The 24,875-nt window shown below is 42.9% G+C and overlaps 1 protein-coding gene across 1 annotated transcript in view; it reads left to right on the forward strand.

Annotated features, from left to right (window-relative positions):
* The first annotated feature begins 23,007 nt into the window (after positions 1 to 23,007).
* Positions 23,008 to 24,875, forward strand: part of AFF2 (AF4/FMR2 family member 2) — a 322,097-nt gene continuing 320,229 nt past the window's right edge. Inside the window, exon 1 of the mRNA XM_035001853.1 lies at positions 23,008 to 23,210. Within this exon, the coding sequence (XP_034857744.1) occupies positions 23,008 to 23,210 (203 nt within the window). The remainder of the gene's footprint in view (positions 23,211 to 24,875) is intronic.

Consider the following 24,875-nt stretch of genomic DNA (forward strand, 5'->3'; position numbering starts at 1 on the left):
TTCATGACAGTGAACACTTTTACCAATAAAATGGAAGACTGGAAATAAATGGGAAAATACCCAGATCAAAAAAACTGGAAAAAGAACAAGAAAATACACCAAGAAAAAACACAAGGAGAGAAATAATAAAGATAAAAATGGAAAATAATGAGCCGGGGAACAGAAAAAAGAGTAGATTTAATCAACTCAAAATCCTGTATCTTAAAAAATTATTAAAATAGAGAAACCACTGACTTAATAAAGAAAAAGAAAGGGATGGCAAAACTTTACCAAATAGTAGATGAGAAGGGGGAAATATCCATTTGAAAAGGAGAAATTCTAAAAAAATCATAAGAGACGACTTTTCAGACATCCATGGATAGTTGAAAACTAAATAAAATTGATAATTCCCTAGAAAAAGACAGGCTGCCAGAACTTAGATGATTTGATTTAGAAAGCTTAAACATATCAACACCTATGAAAGCAATGGAGAAAGTTATTAACGAACTACCTCACAAAAGACCAGATGGTTTCATAGTTCTGAAACTATGTGTATGTTAGGGTTGATCAGACTTGTGAATATGTTGTAGGTAATGGAGTGTAGGCTTCTCACTGTTGGAAGAAGGAGCAACAAATAAGCAAAGGGATAAGGGTAGAATGAAACTGGTGGTGTTGGATTGCCATTGGAGGTATCTAATGAACTCCTGTGTTGTAGATAGGTAAGTGACAAGAGTACACATACAGATACATATTTCCTGGCTTGATCTGCTATCTGAGCCTAAAAATAATGGCATCCTCATAGCAATGAGCACACCTAGCACCCTGATTTTGGTTTTTAAATACCATACTCCAACATGGGAAACTAGGAACACAGAGTGAATAGATTGATTCCAGCACTAGGACAAGAAAAGAATGAAATAAGTCTGGAATATCTTGTGTTAGAAGTGAGGAAGTGCAAAAAGTTGTCAAGGCACGTCAGAAGGACAGGGGGGCCAACGTGAAAAAGCACACAGTGGTCAAATCTCAGACAATCTGAACAATAAAATAAATAATGGTAGTAATGCAGTATAATTCATGGAATAAAATAAATATCCAAAAGCTCTTGCTGCTATGAAAGAATAAATGAATGAATGATTAAAATACCAAGGCCCCATTTGAGAGAGACCACGGTATTGTTGTGGCACACAAGATCCACCGATGGATACTAAAATCTGTGGATGAATGTTTGAGGAGAAACAAGATGTTAGCATGATCTCAAAATCTCTCCCCCAAATTTTGATCAGTGGCAAAGGAAAAAAAAAAATTAAAAGTTAGCCATGTAGCAGACATCTCTTGAACTAAACAATGAAGGTCCCTTCCCATCACCAGTAATAAGATATATGGACCTCATGAACTTTCTGAGGTGATGCGCTGAGAAGAGTAAGATGACTTTAATGTCACTTACGTGGAATTCTTGCCCACATGCATAACCTACATATAACCGTGATAAAACATCCAACATACCCAAATTGAGAGACCTTTTACAAAACAGTTGACCGGTATTCATCGAAAGTGTCAAGGTCATGAAACTTTGACCTTGAGAGAAAAGTTGTGGAATTGTCACAAATTAGAGGACACCGAGGATACACAACGGAATATAATGCAGAATCCTGAATGGGATCCTGTAACAGAGAAAAGGACATTAGGGGGAAACCTGATGAGATTTAGTGTTTTATTAATGTTGATTTTCGTAATAATTGGATTGCAGTTATGTAGGTTAACGTTATGGAAGGCTGGGCAGAGGATGGACATGCATTTTTTGTACTAGGCTTGCAACTTTTCTATAAAGTCTGAAATTCTTTCAGAATAAGAAAAATTAAGTCAGCCTCACAGAGAGATTCGTAACACTTTCTAATGCCAGCCCACTTCCTAGCAGCGCTCATATTTTTCACTGTGTTCCCAAGCTTTATAAAGGCCCTGGTATGTTGTTATGAATGGAAAGCTTGGATCTCCCCTAAAGTTCTTATGTTGAAACCCTACCTGCCAATGTGGTGGTATTTGGAGGTAGATGAGGTCATGAGGGTGGAGCCTCATGAATGGGATTAGTGCCCTTTTAAGTCTGTTGTTTAAGCCCTCCAGCGTGTGGTAGTCCGAGCAGACTAAGACATGTGAAGGCTGTCCGGCACATTTTTCAGTTTCTATACCATGCGAGGACTACTATCTTCATTCACTTAATACTAAAACTATACTGGATATAAGAAACACTTTCAGAGTTTGCATTATCTCTGGGTCATGATTATGAACATCTAGTTCTCATTGTACAATGTAAGAGACACCCACAGAAGTGACAGTTAAGAGATTTCTGGTTGATACATTGCTATGAAAAGGAGTTTTTCCCCAGATTGAGATCCGAGTTAATGAGAGTGAAATAAATAACTTGTTCTCTCTCTTTTTTTAAAGCATGAACTCTGAGGGCAGTTGACCCTGTTTCTGGGCATTACACAGCTCTATTGCCCTAAGGCCGTGAGGAGAATTTGGCTTCACGTGCCAAGCACCATATTTAGAGTCACGTGCATTAAGACGCAAATAAGACCGTTGAGGTCCTGCTCTGTGCTCAGTACTTTAGAATAAGGAAACAGACTCCCGGAGAGGTGCAGTAACTGGCCCCCCATGCTCACTCAGCTCGCGAATGGCCCTTTCGCCCAGGTCTTCTGGATTTCACAACCCAGGTTCTTTGCATTATCCCACATTGTTTCTAGAAGGGGGTGTGAAATCATTTGAGGACATGGCCAGTCTAGACTTAGGGGCAACATCACAGCAGATCTTGGAGGAAGGCCCTGTACGTCACTGATATGTGACCCACTACAAACTCTTTCATCATTTGAAGATTTAGATCAGTGAGTTTATGGCATAAAAACTTTATTTTGTATTTCATCGTAAGGGAACAGATCTCTTTGAAATGGTTCTAAACCTCTGTTTTCTTCCCTCTTATGTAAGCTCTATACGGATAATGTGCCTGGTAGGCCCTTGCTAATTGATCAGACCTAGAGGAGGGTTTGGATTCAGGATGATTCCTACCTGTCACATGCAGTTTTGGAATAGGAATAATAAGACTAGTCTTGTAAGAAGTTGTTGCTGCCTTGCCATCTTTAGAACTCCTGCTAAAAGGGCGTATTTAACACACCCTATAAAGAGGCAATTGTATTCTGTGCACTGGAAGCTCAATATAAAGCCAGAATCCAGCCCTGTTGCCTTTCCTGAGGTCCAAGAGACAGTGTGACTGACCTCTGAGAGTAGGGTCCTCTGTTGGCACTGACCTATCTGCTATTTGATTAGAGAAGTTGACAACAGAGCCGTGGTGGGTTATTGGATTCTATGGTCTGGCAAAGTTGTTCCAGGATTCACAGCCCTGGGTTCGACATGCCCCAGCGTGTCGATGCATTTGTCCAGATGGCGTGATAAAGCTAGCAAAAGGCTGCCCAAGCAAAATTAATTTTAGTTAGATTTAAAAAAATAAATATAAACCAGGCAGTACTCTTCTATAAAGGAACAGGATGGAGTGTCATGAAATACGAGGAACACAGATAAGGGATTTTGCCTTCAGAATCCATGGGAAATTCTGGCTACCTGGTGTCTTTGGGGAAGGGGCCTGGCTCTGCAGGAGGCAAAGGTGTTTGTTTGTTTATTCGTTGGTTTATTTGTTTGTTTGGCAGCGGAGTTGGTGAAATATTCCAGACTGTTCTGTGGGCATCTCCCAAGTCTGTATTTTACATTCTTGTCCTGAAATTCAATCTTACTTTGTAATGGCATCTGTGTGTAAAGGTGCTTTTAACAATAGGAATGTTTAGTGCAGTGTAGAAAGTCTTTGAGCCAAATCCTGCCTTCGATGTGCACTTAAGTTTCTATTAAAGGGGAGTTGCAACTGAGCTCACAGAGCTGAGAGTAAAATTTGAATTCTGCTGTAGGAAATCAGAGTATTAGAAGCTGGGATATAGAATTTCACTTTTCCCCATGCTGACATTGACTTTCCTCTGGAGCATCACCAACTAGTGAGATCTAGTTCAGTTGCATGATTTTTTTATTTTTCTCCACTAACCCAAATCCAGAGATACAAATCCGGGGCTTAGGGGGGTCTCATATAGATTTGCGATATTCCTGAGGGTCTGTGAGATCTTAATCACTTTCATATTTTATTTATAAAGCAAATGTTTCATGACATTGAAACATTAAATGGATTTTACTCAGCCATGTGCAATGTATAATTTTCTAAAATCTCCGATTAATTTAATACGGGCGATTTTCATTCTTTGATACATGGCCTTACTGTAATTTACAACAAGCTATAAATATTTGAAATGCCGTGGAAATGTGGTTTGGGGAATAGTATTAACACCTGCCTTCTATGCTATTTGAGTTATATTAAGCTCTGAACATACATGGGTGTGTTTCTGGGATACCATTTGAGTGGTGTTCCATGGGAGCCTGTGTATGTAATGACTGGCTGGATTATAAGGGGTTCTCACTATTTTCTTAGCTTTTGATCCAAAACCAAGTCTCAGTTTTGGGAGTTTTATGGCAGCAGTCCTTTTATGCACTTTTAAATTTTTGTCAAAGCAGAACTGCCAAATCTGATCCTTCCCTGCTTCTGTGGAAAGGCAGGTGGAAAGATAGCCTGCAGCCCGGAGAGGAGACTTTTCTCTGAGATCAGTTGGCCTGCCCTTTGCCCCTCCTGCATCCAGCTTGTCCTTGGGAAGTAGGGGGAGCGTGAAACATTTGCCCGGATCTACTGCTGAGTAATCTGAACCTCGCTGAACGTCACTTCCCTTATCTGTAACCTAGGATTGTTTTAAGAATTACGTATCACACACACACACACACACACATACACACACAGCAAGGGAAGGAGGGCAGGCAAGCGCCTGGTACATAGTATGGGTAATAATAATAATAATAATAATCCTGATTAGAAATGACTTGGTATTAAGTCACAGGCGGTAAAAATGGTCTGTGTGCTGGTCATTTGGTAACTTGGATTAATGGCCCACCCACAGAGAGAATCCATGGTGTCTGACTCCTAGTTTAGGGTTTATCCTACTTGGTCATGGGCTTTCTGCCCTCTCAATATTCCTTGGCAGGTAATGTCTATGTTGTTATGCATTTCCTTTCCAAACAATACAACAAAACAAAACAAGAGACAAAACTAAAGTTCTTTACGTAATTGACATGGAGTGAGGGCCGAGCTAGTTGTACTTCTCTTTTCTGTTTCCCCCCTTTCATTTTGAGGGAGCCGTAGCTGTATGCGTAAAAGATGTGTTCTGCCTCTTTTGTAGTCTACGAGATTAGTGATTTATGGAGTCAGCTGGGGATCTGCTCCCCCAAGTGAATTTCTGACATTCCAACATTAGAAATGGGTAACCTGCCGGGAGAGTCTTGTGGGCCGATGTGCCAGGTGCAGTCACCACCTGGCATTTGGGAAGTGGCATCAGGTTATCTCTGCACAGGGTGACGCTGGCTTCAGCTGGTCCCGTCAGCCTCTGCAAAGTCCACAGTGTTAAGAGTTAGGATAAAATCTATTTTTCATAAATTTCATTTCTCCATAAAAATAAGAAATTCCCCTTAAAAGGTAATTCAGGGACCTTATTAAATGGTAAATACAGCTAAAGAAGAAAGAATACTTTGAAAGAATTGTATTGCAAATACCAAAAGGAGTAGCTTATTAAAAATGTTTTAGGGGCACCTGGGTGGCACAGTGGGTTAAGCATCCAACTCTTGGTTTCTGCTCAGGTCATGATTTCAGGGGTGTGAGATCAAGCCCCATGTTGGGCTCTGCGATCTGCGTGGAGTCTGTTTAGAGTTTCTCTCTCCCTCTCCCTCTGTCCCTCCTCCCCGTGCATTCTATCTTTAAAATAAACAGATCTTCTAAAAATAAAATAAAATAATGTTTTATAATTCTTGTCACTCAGTCTGTGTTTTTCAAATAATACTCTGTCTTCCCTATGTTCCCAGGGTGAACATAGGAAACAGGCCTGTGTAGGAGCTATATAATATATAAGGTGACTTGGGTTAGGCAGAAAGCTGGAGCTTGGCCATCCAGTGTCAAGTACTGGCAGGTAAGGAAGTCCCTGGGTGAGTATTTGTTGCGTTAGGCAGCAGAGTATTTTCCATGGTGAGTTCTGGTTTTTGAAATTTTTATTCTAGCATAGTTAGCATACTGTCTTATATGAGTTTCAGGTGTACAGTATAGTGATTCAATAATTCTATACATTACTCAGTGCTCATCAGGATAAGTAGACTTCATTCCCTTCACCTGGTTCCCCCATCCCCCCTCATACCCCCCACCACTTCCCCTCTGGTGACCACCAGTTTGTTCTCTATAGTTAACAGGCTGTTTCTTGGTTTGCCTTTCTCTCTTTTTTTCCCTCTGCTCGTTTGTTTTGTTTCTTATTCCACATATGAGTGAAGTCATATGGTATTTGTCTTTCTCTGACGGACTTATTTCGCTTAGCATTATACTCTCTAGCTCTATCCATGTTATTGCAAATGGCAAGATTTCAATTTCATTCTTTTTTATGGCTGAGCAGTATTCCATTGTATATATACACCACATCTTCTTTATCCATTCATCTATCGATGGACGCTTGGGCTGCTTCCATATCTTGGTTATTGTAAATAATGCTGCTATAAACATAGGGCACATATCCCTTTGAATTAGTGTTTAGATGAATACCCAGCAGTGTGATTGCTGGATTGTAGGGTAGTTCTATTTTGAACTTTTTGAGGAACCTCCATACTGTTTCCCAGAGGGGCTGCACCAGTTTGCATTCCCATCAACACTGTAAGAGGGTTCCCCTTTCTCCACATCCTCGCCAACACCTGTTGTTTCCTGTATTGTTGATTTTAGCCATTCTGACAGGTGTGAGGTGATATTTCATTGTGGTTTTGATTTGCATATCCCTGATGATCAGTGATGTTGAGCATCTTTTCATGTATCTGTTTACCATCTGTATGTCTTTGGAGAAATGGCTGTTCATGTCTTCTGTCCATTTTTTAATTGGATTATTTGGGGGTTTTTTTGGTGTTGAGTTGTAGAAGTTCTCTCTATATATGTATGTATGTGTGTATCTATGTACATATAGATTTGAAAGATTGTATTAATTTATTTGAGAGTGAGTGAGAGAGAGATCATGAGTGGAGGGGAGGGGCAGAGGGAGAGGGAGAAGCAGACTCCCACTGAGCAGCAGGGAGCCCGACGTGGGACTCGATCCCAGGACCCCGAGATCATGACCTAAGGTGAAGGCAGACGCTTCACCAACTGAGCCACCCAGGCGCCCCATAGAAGTTCTTTATATATTTTGGATAGTACCCCTTTAGTGGATATGTCATTTGCAAATATCTTCTCCCATTTTGTCAGTTGTCTTTTAGTTTTGTTGATTGTTTCCTTCACTGTGCAGAAGCTTTTTATTTTTATGTAGTCCCAATAGTTTATTTTTGCTTTTATTTCTCTTGCCTGAGGAGACATAACTAGAAAAAATGTTTCTGTGGCTGATGTCAAAGAAAGTACTGCCTAGGATTTCTCTAGGATTTTTATGGTTTCAGCTCTTACTTTTAGACCTTTAATCCATTTTGAGTTTATTTTTGTGTGTGGTGTAAGAAAGTGGTGCCATTTCATTCTTTTGCATGTAGCTGTCCAGTTTTCCCAACACCATTTGTGGAAGAGACTTTTTCCCATTGCATATTCTTGCCTCCTTTGTTGAAGATTAATTGACCACATCATCGTGGGTTTATTTCTGGGCTCTCTATTCTGTTCTGTTGATCTATGTATCTATTTTTGCACCTTCCATGGTGCATTCTTATGATGTAGCTTTCTAATTTATTAAAATTGACAACAACTAATGCTCTGGGACTGTTGTGATTTTGAGAATGCCATACTTTGGAAGGTGACACTTCCAGGGAGGCATTTGAATTTTAGAAGGTGATCTCTTGGGAGAAGCTGGCTTGTTGCCTCCTGCTTCTGGATGGTTCTCAATGTCTTGCTGTCCTGTCTACATTCGTTGAAATTAAATACAAGTTTCAGGCAGTATGGTCTAATGGTTAGCACGAGTCTGTGAAAATGAGAAATATATTTGTGTATATATATGCAGTATTAGTTTTCTTGGGCTGCTGTAACAAACCACCATGTGCTCAGTGGCTTAAAACAACACACGTTTATTCTCTTACAGTTCTGGAAGTCAAAAGGCTGAAGTGGGTCGATAGGGCTGCGCTCCTTCTGGAGGCTCTAGGGGAGAATCCCTTTTCTTGTCTTTTCCAGTTCCCAGAAGCTGCCTGCTTTTCTTGGCTGTTGGTTCTCCATTGCCCTGACCTATGCTTCCATCATCCCCACCCCTTTCTCCTTCTCTGATTCTGCCTACCTCTTCTAAGGACCTCTGTGATAACATTGGACCTGCTTTTGCACCTCCAGGATAATTTTCCCATGTGAGCATCCATAACTCAATCACCTCTGCAAAGTCTGTTTTGCCACGTAAGACAATATAATCCCAGGGTCCAGGGATTCGGATGTGGACATCTTTGGAGGACATTATTCTGCTGACCACACATATGATTAACCTCGTGCCTCAGTTTCCTCATTTGTAAAGGACTGCCTAAAACACCTCCCCCCTCCCCATGAACACTTCTACTCTTTGAAATTTAGTGAAGTATTTCCCCAAAGTGCTTTAAGCGCCTCAGGAATTAGTTTCGATATGAATAAAAAGTAGTTAACAATGACATGCTAGTTGAAATCTGAAACATGCAACTCGGAATTTTCTTAGGTTCTTACCTGCCCTTCCCCATGTTACTTGGTATCTCCCACCACGTCTCCACTGACCAAATGCGATTGCAGTTATTCTCCTGCTTGTAGTCACTTCGCCCTTAACCCATTTTACATCTTTGCCCCAGCTTGGCCGAAAGCATCCCTTGACATGAATCACTTCTTCCCTGAGCCATTTGATGGAGTCTGAACTCCCCAGCCTGCATCCCATACCTTCCATTGTGCCCCCAAACTACTTCCCATACTTGCCTTCCTCTGATTCCCAAAGTGTCCTCTTTCTTAAGATTTTTTTTTTTTTTTTTTTTTTTTTTTTTTTTTTTGTGAGAGAGAGAATGAGAGACAGAGAGCATGAGAGGGAGGAGGGTCAGAGGGAGAAGCAGACTCCCTGCCGAGCAGGGAGCCTGATGTGGGACTCGATCCTGGGACTCCAGGATCATGACCTGAGCCGAAGGCAGTCGCTTAACCAACTGAGCCACCCAGGCGCCCCCAAAGTGTCCTCTTTCTTCAGATAGACTCGGACACTCACTGTCCCCTGAGTGGGCTGTTTGCACTCATAGCCCCCAGCCTCATGTCACCCCCATTCCCTAGGCTTCTTTGGACATCCTCCCCATATGGCAAGGCTCTGGTTTCAACTCATCCATGAAGCCTTGCTTGCCCACTCCAGCCTTCAAGGGTTTTCCTTTCTGTGAGCCCTCTAGTAGTTATAACCTATACCACTCATTTTGGCCACTGTTAGGGAGTGTCTAGTTTGGTTAATTATCTTTATGTGTCAATAGGTCTTATTTCTCCAAACAATTATCATCTCGAGATCAAGGGCCATGTCTTTCACATTGACCAGCTCTCCACTCAGCATTTAGCACCCAGTAAGCCTTAAATACATATTTCTTGATAACAATGTGTGTGAATAGGGATTAGCTTTGCAGACCTTTTGTTCTGGGAATTATTTTCCTGTGCTATTAATCAGACACTTCAGGCCATTTAAATATATGGACATTTAATTTCTTAACTTGCACACGGAAGCCCCCTCTGTCTGCTATAGAAAATTATGTACTAGCTCATTTTTCTGACTGTGAAACTATATGAAAGTTCATGTAATTCTGTGGTAAGCTACACAGACAACCTTTTGTAGTTCTGACAATAGGGACTTTTTTTTCAGCTTCAGTCCATATATCTGACCAAGCCCATCTAAAGAGATTTTTCATCTATGGATATTTTCCCCCTGCTTGATACATACTCTCTCCTTGTGCTCTGTTTTTGTAAGGCATCATTTGTTTTTTGGTTTTAGTTTTTATTTTTTTAGAGAGAGAGAGAATGCACGAGTGGGGGGTGGGGGCAGAGGGAGAGGGAAAGAGAGAATCTTAAGCAGGCTCCATGCCCAGTGCAGATCCCAACTTGGGGCTCGATCTCGTGACCCCGGAGATCATGACCTGAGCCGAAATCAAGAGTCAGATGCTTAACCAACTGAGCCACCCAGGCGCCCCAAGTAAGGCCTCATCTTTGTAATTTCCTCCAAAGATGCCCCCAATATGAGGCAGTAAACTCTCTATGAAAGCTCTTGTATATACACTGCTTTCCCAATAGGGGAGCTTCTACCCACCGCCCCTGTTGTTGCCAAACTGAAAAGTATATGTGGCCATATTAGCAAATGAAGACAGACACTACGTATGTAGGAAAAACGTTTCTAGGGGCTTTCAAAGTGATGAGAAGACATGATCCTTAGGCCTGTCCCAGGTTTGTGGGTTCCCTAAAAGCTGGATTTGTGAGTTCATAATTCTCCTTGTGGCAGACTGGTCATAGGAGAAAGCTAACCCTGGACATTTAGTGCAGCACGATTTTCTGGTTAGTAAGAGGAAATAACCAAAATGTGCAAATATTTATGAGCCTGTTGGTGAAAATTCCAAGTGATTCGAGGCCCCGGAAAATGTGGCCTTCGTGATCCTGCTTCTTTTTTTTTTTAATTTGCTCCTTTAAAAGGAAGGGGGGAGGGAAGGAGGAGGGGCTTGATCTTCCATAGACGTTACAAAATAATCACTGTATTTGTGTCAAAGCTGCCTTTTGAGGCTATAATAATGATCACATCGCAAATTTTAAGACGGTCTTTCACTCCAGTTTCTAAATTGGAGAGGCTCTTTCCAGGACACTCAATGGTGACCTTAAGGACAGTGTTTAGCTTTCATTATGGCCTGCCTCCATTTTGCACCCCCTAATATACGAGGCCATAGAAATCAGAAGTGTGAATTCAGCCTTTCATTTATCATTGCAGTTCCCCACTTAACCGTTAAATCCTTAATTTTGAAGGCTCAAGTGGCCTATTGTGCTGGCAATTAGCCAATTGCAGGTGCAAAATCTTGAAGGCATCGATAGGGAGGTCTTGGTGGGAATGGTCTTAAGAAGGGGATCTCTTGTTATGTGCTGGGGTGCAGGATTTGTGAAGCGTGGGTGTAAAGAATAGTAAATGGATACAGATGCCATTCCAGGAAAGAATTGCCGAAGCCAGTGAAAATGAACATGACATTGCTTGTCTGAGGGTTGACCTTCTTTGCTAGGCAAAAGAGACCCTTCACCCTAAGCCCTTCACAATAGAAATGGCCAGGGCATAGTGGAAAGGGAGGCCGTTAGAAGTGCACCACAGCTCGCCCATCTGCCTGTGAGAGTTCAGTAATGGTGCAGCCTTCTACCCCTCCATCCCATTCAAAATCAGGGCCAGATGTTTGGGCTTGGCTTATAAACCCCAGCACAACTTGGCCACCATCGACCCCCCTCCCCCCACCCTACAGCTCCAAAGCCCTATACTCTAGTTTCCCGTTTTTGTTTTTTTTTTACCCAGGCTGTTCCCTCTTTCTGAAATGCCTTTCCCTGCTCTATACCCTTTGATCAATCTGTCAAGAACCTCTTCTTCAAATCCTCATCTCTTCTGAGAAACGTGTCCAGATCCTTCTAGCCAAAGGTAAAATCTTGGTCAGCCACATTCCTGCAGCACCTTATACCTCTTTTTTTTCTTTTTTCTTTTCTTTTCTTTTTTTTTTTTGGTACTTAGGCCTGAATTAGAGTGATTTATGTCTCATTCATCTGTGTATTCCTATAAAACCTAGCCCAGTGCTTTGGCACCAATTCATTAAATTAATAACAACCATATATCCAGCTTAGGAAAAACTTGGCATAAGAAAATCTGAGCACATTTCTTTAAATAAGATATATGAAGAGTTGGCAGCTCATTAGCGACTTAATGGAGAGGCGGGGGGCCATCGGAGACAAAGAGCTGAATTGTTAGGATAAACTATCAATTGGAGATCAATTGGAAATGAAGACAAACCAATTTTAAAACTACAGTCGATGAGAAAGTGGCGATTGACTGATGGTAGTTTAATGGGCACGCAACTTTGCAAGAACACACTGTCACACAGCCCTGCGACACCTCCAAGCTGTGTTTTGTTTTTTAGCCCGCTACACCTTTCTGAAATATCGGGCATTATTGTCAGATTCGATGGGAAGCTGCATTGTCCTTTGGAGGGAGAACAGCATCTGTTAATGGCATTTGTGGGTCTAACATTAAGGGTCCGAGGGAACAAATGAGATCCAGTGTTCCGGTTTTCAGCTCCTCTGAGCAGTGATCCCTGCTTGGCAGGTTGGACCCCTCGGCCTCATCCCAGCCAGCAGGACTCGTGGAAACCAACCTTAAGAGTCAGCCGAATCCAAATTTCTGTAGCAGGCGACTTCTTGCACGACTGTCTTTTGTTGGCTATGGATGTTCACTCTTAACCTTTCTTTCTGGGCAAAGAGAAAGGACTGGTCATTTTCCCTGAAGGAATGATTCTGTGCAAGAGATCCTATGCATCGCTTTCCCACCCACCCTTGCTTTCTTTTTTATTTTTTATTCCCAAAACGAAAGTCCATTTCTGTTAACCAGAGTAATTTTTTGCTTAGCTCCAACGATTTTGTCATCAGTTCTTGAATGTCTGCCGCGAGTTTATATGGCCTTGGTACCTGACTCTTCCTCCTGTCATGTCCAGGCTGAGGGAGTTCAAGCCTGTTTTTTTGGTTAAGAGAGTAAACCAAATCGTGAAATGCCAGAATGCTCTCCACGGCCAAAGACAGACTCTCCTTAGCTCCTGCGCCATTGTGGAGTCTCTTTGCGACTGGCTGCATTGCACAAAGGAGGCAGGCGTGTGATAAGTTGGGAAGAGTTATAATGGAACTTTCCTTTGAAAGTCATTCTGGGCGCTTTAAAGTTGAGACAGAGTTGTTAGTTATTATCGTGGCTCTGCATCACAATCCCTAAAAGAAAATCACTGTATGTGAAATTAAAATGAATCGTTCCCCGATTTTCCCATCTCTTTTCTATTTGTGCCTTTAGGGGGCCTTTGAGGACTAGGAGGCAGAATATTATGAAAGGAGATATATTTGTTCTACTCCTGAGAAGGCTCGATGCTCTTGGCCTTGCCGCCTGTGAATCATCCTGTCTTTCCTCCCTTGAAGGATAAATATGGCATTCATTCCAACCCATTTAGCCCATTATTCTTTTGTATATAAAATAGGCCCAATTAAGACATTCTTGTGTTAATTTCTGCATTCTATGTATGGCTAGAAAGAGTTTAAAAATACCCATCGCAGCAAACGTCTCAAAATGCTTCATGCATACTGAACATACAGCCCCAGCCCCCCCTTCCCCAACCGAAGGCAATAATTCACCCAATCATGGAGATTTGCAATTTTCTGTTTTCCACTTACCTATATTAAGGGTCTGTCTATGCACAATCCAATATTTAGATGAAAACATGTGTTTGAAAATATCTGGGGTTTTGACTAAAAATTTCAATTTTCATCCAGATGTCTGGCATTGTAGAGACCCAGACTAGGAGTCTGCTCTCTCTCTCTCTCTCTCTCTCTCTCTGCGTGTGTTAACTCATTCGTGGCTATACCAGCACACAGACGGAAAGGGACACGCTTGCCTTGTTCTCTTGCTCATCTGCCTCCCCTGCTCCTCCCCACCGATGAAGGGGGCAGGTCATCACTTTAGGAGGTGTCTTAACTGAAATTCCAGTTCGTGTTTGCCACTGGTTATGCCAAGTCATTAGACAAACCACATTTGGCCAAGTCTGGAGGCCTGGGCTCTAGATCTTTGGAGACTCATTGAACTTCTCTTGGGATCTGGCTTCTCCAACATTGAAAACAGGAGCCCAGGGATGAATTGGGACCCTGTAATCACTAAGACTCCATTGTAACCCAAAGTGCTGTGAATTCCCTTTGCGCTACCCTATATATAAAAATTAATTGCTGATGGATATTACCGGGCCAATGTGCCTTTTGGTATCCCTACCAGCTTTGAGGTTATTTTGGCACCTTGTGGGTAAGTTGCTAGAGTATACAATAACTAAAAACATGGTTTTTGAAAATTTTTTTATATTTAGAAGACAATTCCATTTTCTTTATGTTGATGTGACTCATAGTCGCCTCACATTTACTTCTTGTGAAATATTTCTTATATATATACCTTTTTGATAAACTTGGCATATAAGATCCACATACAAAATATCTATTCCCAAGATGCCATAATATTTGGTTACTAGAAATATTAGCTTCTAGAAGAGATTCAACAGAGTTCCTCTGAATTATGATATAAAGCTTTGAATTTCAAAATGTTGCTTTCTGTTAAAAGGTATCTTACGGCAGGGAGACCATGATAAACCTTTAAACTGAAGTGACATCTAGTGAGAATATATAGAGTATATAGAAGGAAACTTCTTCATCATTCATGCTCACTTGTGCGCTCTCTCTCTCTCTAAACTCTCCCTCTCTCCAAATATATATAGAGAGAGATAGATACAGATTATTAGAAGCTGAAAGTTATTTATAACCTGAATTCTATCCCTCCTGTAACCAACTCTTACAAAAATTCTAAATATCTGTTTGAGTCATTAAACAAAACTCTTTTTCTTACCTAGGGGACAATTGAAGCTTATAACCTTTGAGATTGAATGAATCTAATTAAAAAAAATCATACCATTTCATTCCTTTATGAATCTTTCCCTCAATTTCAGCAGAAATTGATACAAGGTAGATTTGACAAGAGGGCCTCATTTTAGCTGGGAGGGTTTATTTAGGCGTGGTTATAATTTTCTTGATGAAGAAAATAAACAAACGAATTCTGCTACTGGAAGACAGGGGCGAGTTGGAAGAGATTTCTAGCCGAGATGGACACCTACTGAGCGATGCTTCTGGAACTAACCCAGTTTTTTGCGCCGTGTGTTTTGCTGTGGGCTGTAGGCCCAGTCACTGCCAGACAGCCCATCAGGAGGAAAGAACCACCCATGCTCCTGAGGGAGGTTATGTGTTCAGAAGCCAAAACCTGTGTGGGAACACTCAAGGACTCTGGGGGAATTGAGGTGAATGTTATTTTCTTCCTATTTCTTCTCCACAGCTGCCTGTATTCTGTTTTCCTTCACCAAGGCTGGTTATTCCTCTTCAGAATCCCTCAAGCTGGGGCTTTGGGAGGATTCCCCAAATAGCCCTACATACAAGCCTTCTCGCTTTCAGAAAGACCCTATAATTTGGCCTGCAGGAGTCCCTTCTGACCTCTCTTATCCTCGGGCTCCAGACTTCCTTGCAAACGGCTCAGGAGCTAATGGCAGCCATGTGGTGCCGGAAATGGTGGGCGCCACATGTGGGGGTACCGTCTTACTGCTGAGGCAGAACCGGAACAGGGACTTTTGACCAAATATATGGCTGGGCCCTGAGCTTGCGTTACACAAACACAGTCCTCCGACTGCCCCCTTCGACTTCTTTTCCCAGAGAGCTCCAGTGTGTTCGGTATACCTACTTTCTAGCAGAGCTGTTAAACAGATTGAGAAAAACACGAGTTTCATCTTTTATTCCTGCTGCTGATCTTCTGAGAGGTGGTAGGGTGGCCAGAAGAGGAGGGGTCGGTGGAAGAGGAGCCGTCCCATTGACCTGAGACTTTTCTGTATTGATTGTAGCCGCCCACTCCCCATACACATTCTGGAAACAACCACGTGGGGGTGCTTTGTTGTATTGTGTGTGTCTGAGCTCCCAGCTGCACAGGCTACATAGAGAAGTCAAGGGGACGATACATGCCTAAATATGTAACATTTGTTTTTTGTCATCTCACCTCTGTGGGTGACTTTGCCAAGGGGCAGTCTTGGTTGCTGCTCTTTCACACTGGGGCTAGGTGGTTTTCTGAGTTCTGTGTTATCTACTGGCACGTTTTTGTTTGCTCCAGCAGTTTTGCCAAGAAATTCTTAATTGGGATTATTGTCCTGACAAAACATTTTCCTCAGTGTGATTAGAAGTTCATCATTTGGGAGAGTGACGGTAATTACCACCTCGATGCAAGCCCTTTTGTGCTTAGCTTGGGAGGACTAAGTCCTCGACACGCCACTAAGACGAGCATGCAGATGTAGTTCCATCATCAAACCCTGGAATTCAGGCTGAACAGAGCTGTCACCAAGACAAGTCAAAGGCATTGGTTTTTCCTGGGGAATAATGCCTTCGCCCATCAGTTGTAAAAAGTAAGGCTTGTCTCTCTTTCCTACTCAGTGATCTAGCAGGTGATTTTCTTAGGAAATCCATACGCGGTGGTTTGTGGCTACAATGTGAAGGGAATGAGCTGGGTGGCAGAAGAGTTGGGCTTGTAATAAAGATTGTTTTCATGTTTCCAAGAACAACCCTTTGTCATACCATTCTTGTTCATAAGCAATACCTTGGAACTTACCCAAAATATAAGGCCAGGATCTTTGAAAAAAATCTATGTTAATTTGTTCATTGAGGAGACACTGGAATTATAAACTGATGTATTTCATCTCATCTGATTAATTTTGGAATCACTCAACATGCCCTGGGCTCAACACAGAATATAGCCATATCCTCTCTTTTTGGTTGTAAATTAGATTGGCCTTACTCTGGAAAGACGTCCAGATTGGAAGAGCTGGATTCTAGTCTCTCTGACATTCTGATCATGATTTGTGACTTTGAGCAAATCAGCTCACGTGTCTCTACAGGGTCTTAGCTACTCTGCCCCTAGTGGGGCTCTTTTTTTTCCCTCTCTCTCTAGGAGGTTTCAGGACTCTGTTCTTCCCAAAGGAAAGCAGTGCTTGTTTAGCCTCCGAATTTTACTGGTTTACTGTCATAATCACTTGTTTCACGATAACCTTTTATCAGAAGTGCCAACTCATACCATAAAGGATGGATGGGCAATCTCAAGTCTTCTTTTTCCTAGCTCTGCCAGAGTGAAATAATGATGGAAAACACTCTCAAGGAAGAGCCGCCCAAGGCAGTAAAATCTTATGAACCAAACAAGTATATGAATTCAGAAGAGGCCATCTCTGGGAGCTGTCCTGGTCCGGCTGCTACAGCAGAAGTGATGCAGAAACTAAGGGCATACCTTTTCTGAATTTTGGTACCTGTATTATAGTCTCTTGGACGAGACTGGGACCAGTGGTTGGTCACTAATCCAAAAGTCAGGTAGAACAAGGAATTATTGAAAAACTATAATATATAAACCATTCTACTTTTACTTAACATGCATTTTATATATATATATATATATATATATATGATTTATTTATTCATTTCTGAGAGAGAGAGAGTTGGGGGAGGGGCAGAGGGAGAGAGAGAGTCTCAAGCAGACTCTGCGCTCAGCACAGAGCCCGACGCGGGGTTTGACACGGGGCTCGATCTCACCACCCTGAGATCACAACCTGAACCAAAACCAAAAGTTGGATGCTTAACCGACTGCACCACCCAGGTACCCCAATGCATAAAATATATTTATTTACTAATTTTTGGTGGTCTTTTTAAATGTATTGGTTATAACGTAATATAACAACATATAATATATGGAATAGTACATCTCAGGAGATCTGCACTCTATCTTTCTAGGTGAATCACTGCCCCTCTCTGGCCCTTACTTTTCTCACATGTAAAATGAAGGGGCCGCATAAAGTGTTCTTATAGTTCTAATTGCCAGTGATTTTAGTTGACTCTCATGCAGTTGCCATGTATGATTAATTAATATTGAAAGAATCACAGACTTGGTTTCCTAAACATTTGAGAGGCTTAGAGCTTGAAAGAAATTGTTTTTCAGGGCACCTGCCTGGCTCAGTTGGTAAAGCACACGGCTCTTGATCTCAGGGTCATGTTCAAGCCCCATGTTGGGCATGGAGCCTACTTAAAAAAGTTGTTTTTCTTAAGATCTGTATGAATGGGTGTGCCTTGAAAAAAATGAAATGATGTCTTTGCCTGCCTCCAGTCCATGGTGCCTAACTGGGTGGCTGGCATGGGGGAGATGTTTGCAGAAGCTCACTGGAGGAAGAACAGAAGTATTGGAGGGCTTCTTTGAGTCCTTACGTTTTATAGAAGTGTATTATCACTTCCATTAGATAGTTCATACATCTATGTCCTGTGTAAACATTGAATAAAAATGTCCTTTTTCGCTTGGTCTAGAATGAATGATCACATGTTTTTATAACCACCTCAATAGTTTGAGGAACGCAGAGAGTTATAACTAGACAGGTAAGTAAAATGATACAAATAAACAGATGACCTCTGTAGGGAAGACCCTGGTAGATGTTAGTCATTAACATAAAAGAAACTGTACCTTCCGAAGTGTTTCAGGCTGCAAGGGCCTCACCAGACACACAGTCCACAGGGGAAGCAGCTCCTCTCCCACCCAGCTCCTTTGGAAGCTCTGCTCTTTTCACAGGGGGTTTCATAAGTCAACCAGCCCGTGTGCCCTTTAAAGCCTATGGGGTCAGTGAATGGGCTGCAGTAAGCTGACAGTTTTATATACAGATAGTGATTTTGTACGTGCAATTTAACAAATGCCACACATTTAATTTAATTCTTAAGTTGTTTCTAAACCAGTAGCTCTAGACATTGCAAGCTAATGATAAATACCATAGCCATAGGCTTTTTTTTTTTTTTTTTAAGGGCCACATCTTTATAATTTCTGATTTATTGGGCAATTTTGAAGTGTTGAGAAATGCATCTTCTAAAGTTAAGCCTTTTTGAATCCATAGAGGTTTTGCAGCCCGCAGCCCTCCCCCATCACCACTCCTAAACTTGTCACCAGCCACTCTATTTGGGGCTTCTCTCCTTTACTGCCGATGTTTTCCAAAAAATCTTGTGCACACAAAACTATAATGACCTAGCTCTAAATGTATTTGGTTCCAACATGACATTTTTATTTTATTTTTTAAAAGATTTTATTTATTTGAGAGAGAGAGCGTGGGCAGAGGGTAGGAGCAGAGTGGGAAGGAGAGAATCTCAAGCAGGCTCCGTGCCGAGCGTGGAGCCTGATGCCGGGCTTGATCTCACCACCTTGAGGTCACGGCCTGAGCCAAAATCAAGAGTCAGATGCTTAACTGACTGAGCCACCCAGGCGCCCCATGACATTTTTTAAAAAAGGCTTTGCTTTCTTTTTCAGTGCACTGTTGAAGTTGCTTCCCACCTTTGAAAGTAACGTAGCCCTATTTACCAGCATGATTTTACTTTCTGTACTTGCTTCGGTATACCTTTTATGTGGCCTGTGCAATTCATATTTAAGTTGCTGATCATAAAGGGATGAGTTTCAACTCATTTTTACATTTTCCCCTTTATGTATACGTACACTTTTTATAGAACAATAATGACCAGAAGGAAAGTAAGACTAGATTGTTCCAAATAAATGTACCTAGTATTCACTTCTCTTTACATTTCTTTTTGCCTACACATCAATAGAATTTATAATGCCAAATAATATTCACTGTTACTTTCAATGTAAGACAAATTACTACTGCCCAAAGACAGACTGTAGGGCACCCGAAATCCAGGTGGGAATTAAAATCTCTGTCACATCTCCAATCCCATTTCCCCTTTTCCCCCATGGTGATGATCCTTTTTCTATTTGGAAATTATCTATATCTTAAAACTGTATTCAGAAACATTGATGGCCTAAGAATAGCGTTCTGTAAACTGCCGGAGGACGTCTGAAAATTGGTTTGTACTCAGCCGATAGCACAATGCAAGTGAACACGAGAAATCCACGGCCAGCACTTTGAGTCTCTGAGTATGAGCTCCGTTTTCTCCATTGTTTCACCCTTTGCGTGCTAATCAGACGTAGTGGTCTTTGTGGTGTATCCATCTTTCAGGCCTCTGAGCAGTTTCCTCGGGATTAGGAGGGACCTGCCACTCCTCACTGACTCCGTCCTCGTAATTTGCTTTCTGTGCAGGCTTTGCTTGTCCACAGGGATGAGCTACTCCAAGGAAGGGAGATCTAACTTGAGGCTCCCCGCCCAGCAGCTGGAGCTGGTCATTAACCGTGAATACGGACCTCTAGGCATTGAGCTACAAGATGGATGCATCTGTGGCTGATTGAGCATGCTGGCCCATCCCAAGACCAGCATGACTTGTGGAATTGTTATCTTGTCAGTGACAGATGTGCTTAGTGGAGGTGACTTTTGACCCCCTCCTCCCCCCCAAAAAGGCCAAAGGAGCAAAAGGAAACTTCAAAGAACAGGAGAGTGTGGTCACCCTTTGCAGGCCCGAAAGAACACATACCGTAATCAGCCTCATTATCCGTCACATTTTGCCTTGCGCTTAATCGGACTACATTTTGTTTCGTGATGTGGCGCTGCCTGTCTCTTCCTCCTCTGGACTGGACATCAAAGGATTCAGATTCTTTCATTTCCCTAGTCTTATTAATGTGCTGTAAAAAAAAAAAAAAAATCACTTTCTTTCCACCATCAGAGAAATGTCTTTGTTCCTAAAGATAGAGGATCCTTCAGCCATTCTGACTTCGAAGGAGAAGTAAAATGCATTAGTTCAATTTAAGCACGAAAGACCGTTATCACCAATGACCTGTTTCAGCAGGGCATATCATGGGGATTAATGACAGACTCAGGGGAGCTGATGACCCACAGCAAAACCAAAGGGCCATTAACCCCTATCAGTCATTTAATTCCCAGGGAAAACCCATTCAGAGGTAATTATTGCTGTTATAACCTGAAAAAAAAAAAAAAAAAAAAACAGAGGTGCATGAATTACATTAATGAGCTCTGATCATTTTATTTTATAATGTTAGCCCAAGAAGAAGTAGATGGACTTAGAAATGTGAGTTTCCTTTTTTAATATCCAAGGAAATACTCTTTTGGAAATGTGGCCCACAAGTTCGGTGGACTCGCTCCCCTATTCTGTGCTCAGTTCCTGATCCCAGATGGTTCCAGACCACAGAGACATTGATTCCAGGCTGTATAGTCCTAGAGTGGCCTTCTCTGGACCATTTCCTTTTGGTGGGTTACTTGTGCTCAGAGTAGGGATGAGGAATTGGAAGCCAGATAGGCCTTCTGCTTTCCAGCCCGCCCCCAAGTCTCTGCCCCCTACTGGTGCAGGGTCAGCTCTGTCCCTCCCTCCCTCCTACCCTCTCCCCTTCCTTCAACAATGTGAAGTGGGCGCCTACTGTGTGCCAGGTGCTGTGGTCTATCAGGATGGGGCAGATGCCCAAAATGCATAATTGATATAAAGGAAAAGGAGGTTAGGTGCTAGGATTCTGAGATGGAGGGATATGCTAGTTTCCTTGGACTGCTGTGACAAATTGCGACAAATTGGGTCTCTTCAACAACAGATACTTTTCCTCTTACACTTCTGGAAACCAGAAGTCCAAAATCAAGGTGTCTGCAGGGCCACACATCCTCTGAAGGCTCTTGGGGGCAATCCTTCTTTGCTTCTTCCTGCTTCTGGTTGTCCCTGGCACTCCTTGGCTTGTGGCCGCATCACTGAGCTTTCTACCTCTGTCTTCACATGGTCTCTGTGTGTCTCCAATGGCCCTGCCCTCTGCCTTCTCTCATAAGGACACCAGGCATCTGGAGATCCTGAACTGGTGGCATATATGCCGCAAAGATCCTATGTCCAGCTAAGGTCCTATTCACAGGTTCTGGCTGGACATATCTTTTGGAGGTCACTGTTCAGCACACGACAGGGAGCAAATTCCAGGCACGGATATCAGAGCAGACTTAGTGGAAGATGTAGCCCTTACATTCCGATGTGTGGAAGGCTCTTTCCAGGTGGGAGTGCATGAGTGCAGAGACAGGACGATGCAGGGGTTGGGGCAGAGAGGAGGTGGAGGATTGCCCGGGAACAGGATATAGAGAACATGGGTGAGGGACAAGTGTGGGGAGATGGACTGGGGCATGATCAGGTATGAGACTGTGTAGGTACTTAGAAGAGGAAGGGAACAGAAATTCGAGTCAGGGCAGTAGCAGTAGGAACTGATCGGAAGGCTTGGACTCTGAAGGTAAAACGATGACCTGGAAACTTGATATGTCACAGTCGGAGGAAGTGGCCCCCGGTGAGAGTGAGTGAGGGGAAAGAAGCAGATATGAGGCCCAAACAGCAAGCCTACAGGACTGGGTGTTGGGGTGAAATTGATGAAAGAAATAAGCAACACACGAAGAGGAGCGAGCACGGGAGGGAAGGTTAGAGAATATGAACATTGAGACATCGGAAGGCCAGGCAGAAATGACTCTCAACCAGGTGAGATCTTGGGGCTTGAGTTCAGAAGGATGTCACGGCCTGGCAATTTGGGGGTCTTTTATGTAGGGTACTCTTCCAAGCCCTGAGATTGGCTGGTGTGGCAAAGGGCAAGTGTGTGGTGCTAGAGAGTGAACAAACACAGAGAGTTGGGGACCTAGTCATTTAGGGACTGGGAGGAGGAGAAGGTGTCAGGAAAGAAGCCGGTGAAGGTGCCTTGCTGAGTTTGGTGTCCCAGAAGCCAGGCAGGAAGGGGTCAGGAAAGTGGGACTGCTTTGGGGGAATGACAGAGTTTTGGAAAATAGCGATGATGGTCACACCATAGTGTGAACGTCCTCGATGCCACCGAATCGTGCACTTGAAAATGGTTACAATGGCATATTTTCTCATATATCTACTCTCTCTATATATGTATTTTCTTCTCTCTAGTCTGTATTCTATCTATATAGGTAATAAGGGGAAAGAATTGGGAAGAGGAAGCAAACCGCATCTAAAATAGTTGCCCAAGAGAACCACGATTGGAAAGGTCATGTAGTTGCCCCCAGTCGTTCTACTTCCTTTGGCCATTTGGAAAAACACATTTGCATTGGTGGGCTGCTTCCTCTGGCGCATATCTTGGCTTGGCATTATAAAAAAAGATTCATGGGGCTGTGAATGTGTGGTCTCCTTAGAGCTAGAGTGGTCACATCCGTGTTTAAACATCGGAGCAAGAGAAGGTAGCTATGGGATATGCCTTAAGGAGTGAGGTCACAACGCTTGGAGATAACGATATGCTAATTGCTGTAAAGATACAGTGGCGGTTTCTTCGAGACTTTGCCGCCTTCTCCGGATCGATACAGCAGCTGCACTGTAGTGGAAAACTAACTTCTGCCTTGGCAGATGAACTGTGGCGGTCTCTAGCAGGCACCTCTTGGAATGCTAAGCTGTTAGTTTTGCTCTAACTTCTCTTGCATTGTGTGGGTTGGCATTGCCCATAGGAAGGAGCCTTTGCACCAGACATAAATGTAATTTTTGAGAACTATCATCATCCCGTTCAATAAATTGAAATAAAATATGCATTTCCTAGAATACGTCCTGTTTTAAAACAATTATCCAAGGGCAACAGAAACCTCTTACAGAATATTAATTGCTCTCGCGGTAGTTATGAGTCTGCGGTGAGTGAGGGTGTGCGTGTATGTGTGCACACGGCGGGGGGTGGATGGGAGGAATGGGAGGTGATAACCTCCCTGGACCTTACTTTTCTCATCTGTCAATGAGGGCACAGGACCAGTTGACCTCTGAGTGTACTTCCAAGTGTAAATATTATGCGCTCCTAATATTGTGACTAGAACCGCAACAGGCCTACGTAGAAGTTTAAGATAAAGCCTTATGTGCCTCCAAGTGGCAAGTTGTTAGTTTAATGAATCAAAACTTTAAAAAGTCAAATAGTTGATTAATTGCACCATTAACCTATTCCTATTAGTTGATTGAAACAAATTGTTTATTAAATTAATTTCCAGTTGGTAATATGTAAATTTGTAATTGAATTAAAATCCCATTATGTATTTTCTTAAGACAAAAGGCACATTGATATATAGTTTGATGAGTGAAGCATAGCGAATGCTAAGGAATCAGCTCAGCTGCAAGAATAATGATCTCTTACCAAGCTCTTTGCAGAGGGAGAGCCGGGCCAAGCAAACGGATCCTCTCAGAATTGTGGGAAAGCAAGTTTTTTCCAGAACATGCGCTCTGTGGCGCACTGACCAGTGAGTATGGCTCACGTTGTCCTCAACGAATTTGAAAAATAAGCATTTCAGAGATGAGGAGGCTTTTCGAGATCATCAGGCTCTCTTCAGGTTGTTTGAATCAGCAGCTGTCAGTTTAGCTGTCCTGCAACCCTGCTTGAGCCCCTCTGGCGAGATGGGGGAGCTTGTGGGCTGAGCTGCGATTGGGTCCCTTTGGGTGGAGCCAAACCGTCCCCTGTCCCCCTGTGGGTCCCTCAGAAGGCTGCTGCTTCTTCCCCAAGACTGCCCTTCAGAAGTTGAAAATCAGAGCCCCTGTGTGCCTGGAGCCTGGTCTTTTTTAAAGCCAAGCATCCTGGCCCTTTTAGCCAGCGTCCTGGCTAGCGCCGGGAGCCCCCTCCGCTTCCCTGGAAGCTGAGCACATTCCATTTTGCCTAGTTCCGCTGAGCACCGGGCCCATAGAAATGCTCCCTGTGGGGAGTCAGGGTGACCAATTAGACTTACTTTCCTTCAGGGCCTTTGTGCAGGCCTGGGAGGTTCCTTGATGAGGGGGCAGGTGTTTCCTGCAAAACATCCCTAAGTAGGCATTTCCCAGCAGGCGTCAGTCCCTCACTGGGCTTTGAAATGCGCGGGGGACCCTATGGGGCCTTTGGGTTTCTATTTTCTGGGTAAATGACAGGGAGCAGTGGTTGGGGAGATACCAGATACATTTGTATTTGCCTTTGTAATGTCATTCTGGGGCTTTCCGGGGAAGTATTTCTCTTCTTTGTTTTCTTCAAAGCCTTCCCTCATTCTTGCAGGTGGGAAACCCCGCAGGTCACCTGGGGGCACTCTCCAAGTGCATTCCAGCGGTGCTGCTGGCTGGCCCC

Source organism: Mirounga leonina, unplaced genomic scaffold (assembly GCF_011800145.1).
Source record: "Mirounga leonina isolate KUSES-001 unplaced genomic scaffold, KU_Mleo_1.0 Mir_101608, whole genome shotgun sequence".
Lineage (NCBI taxonomy): Eukaryota > Metazoa > Chordata > Mammalia > Carnivora > Phocidae > Mirounga > Mirounga leonina.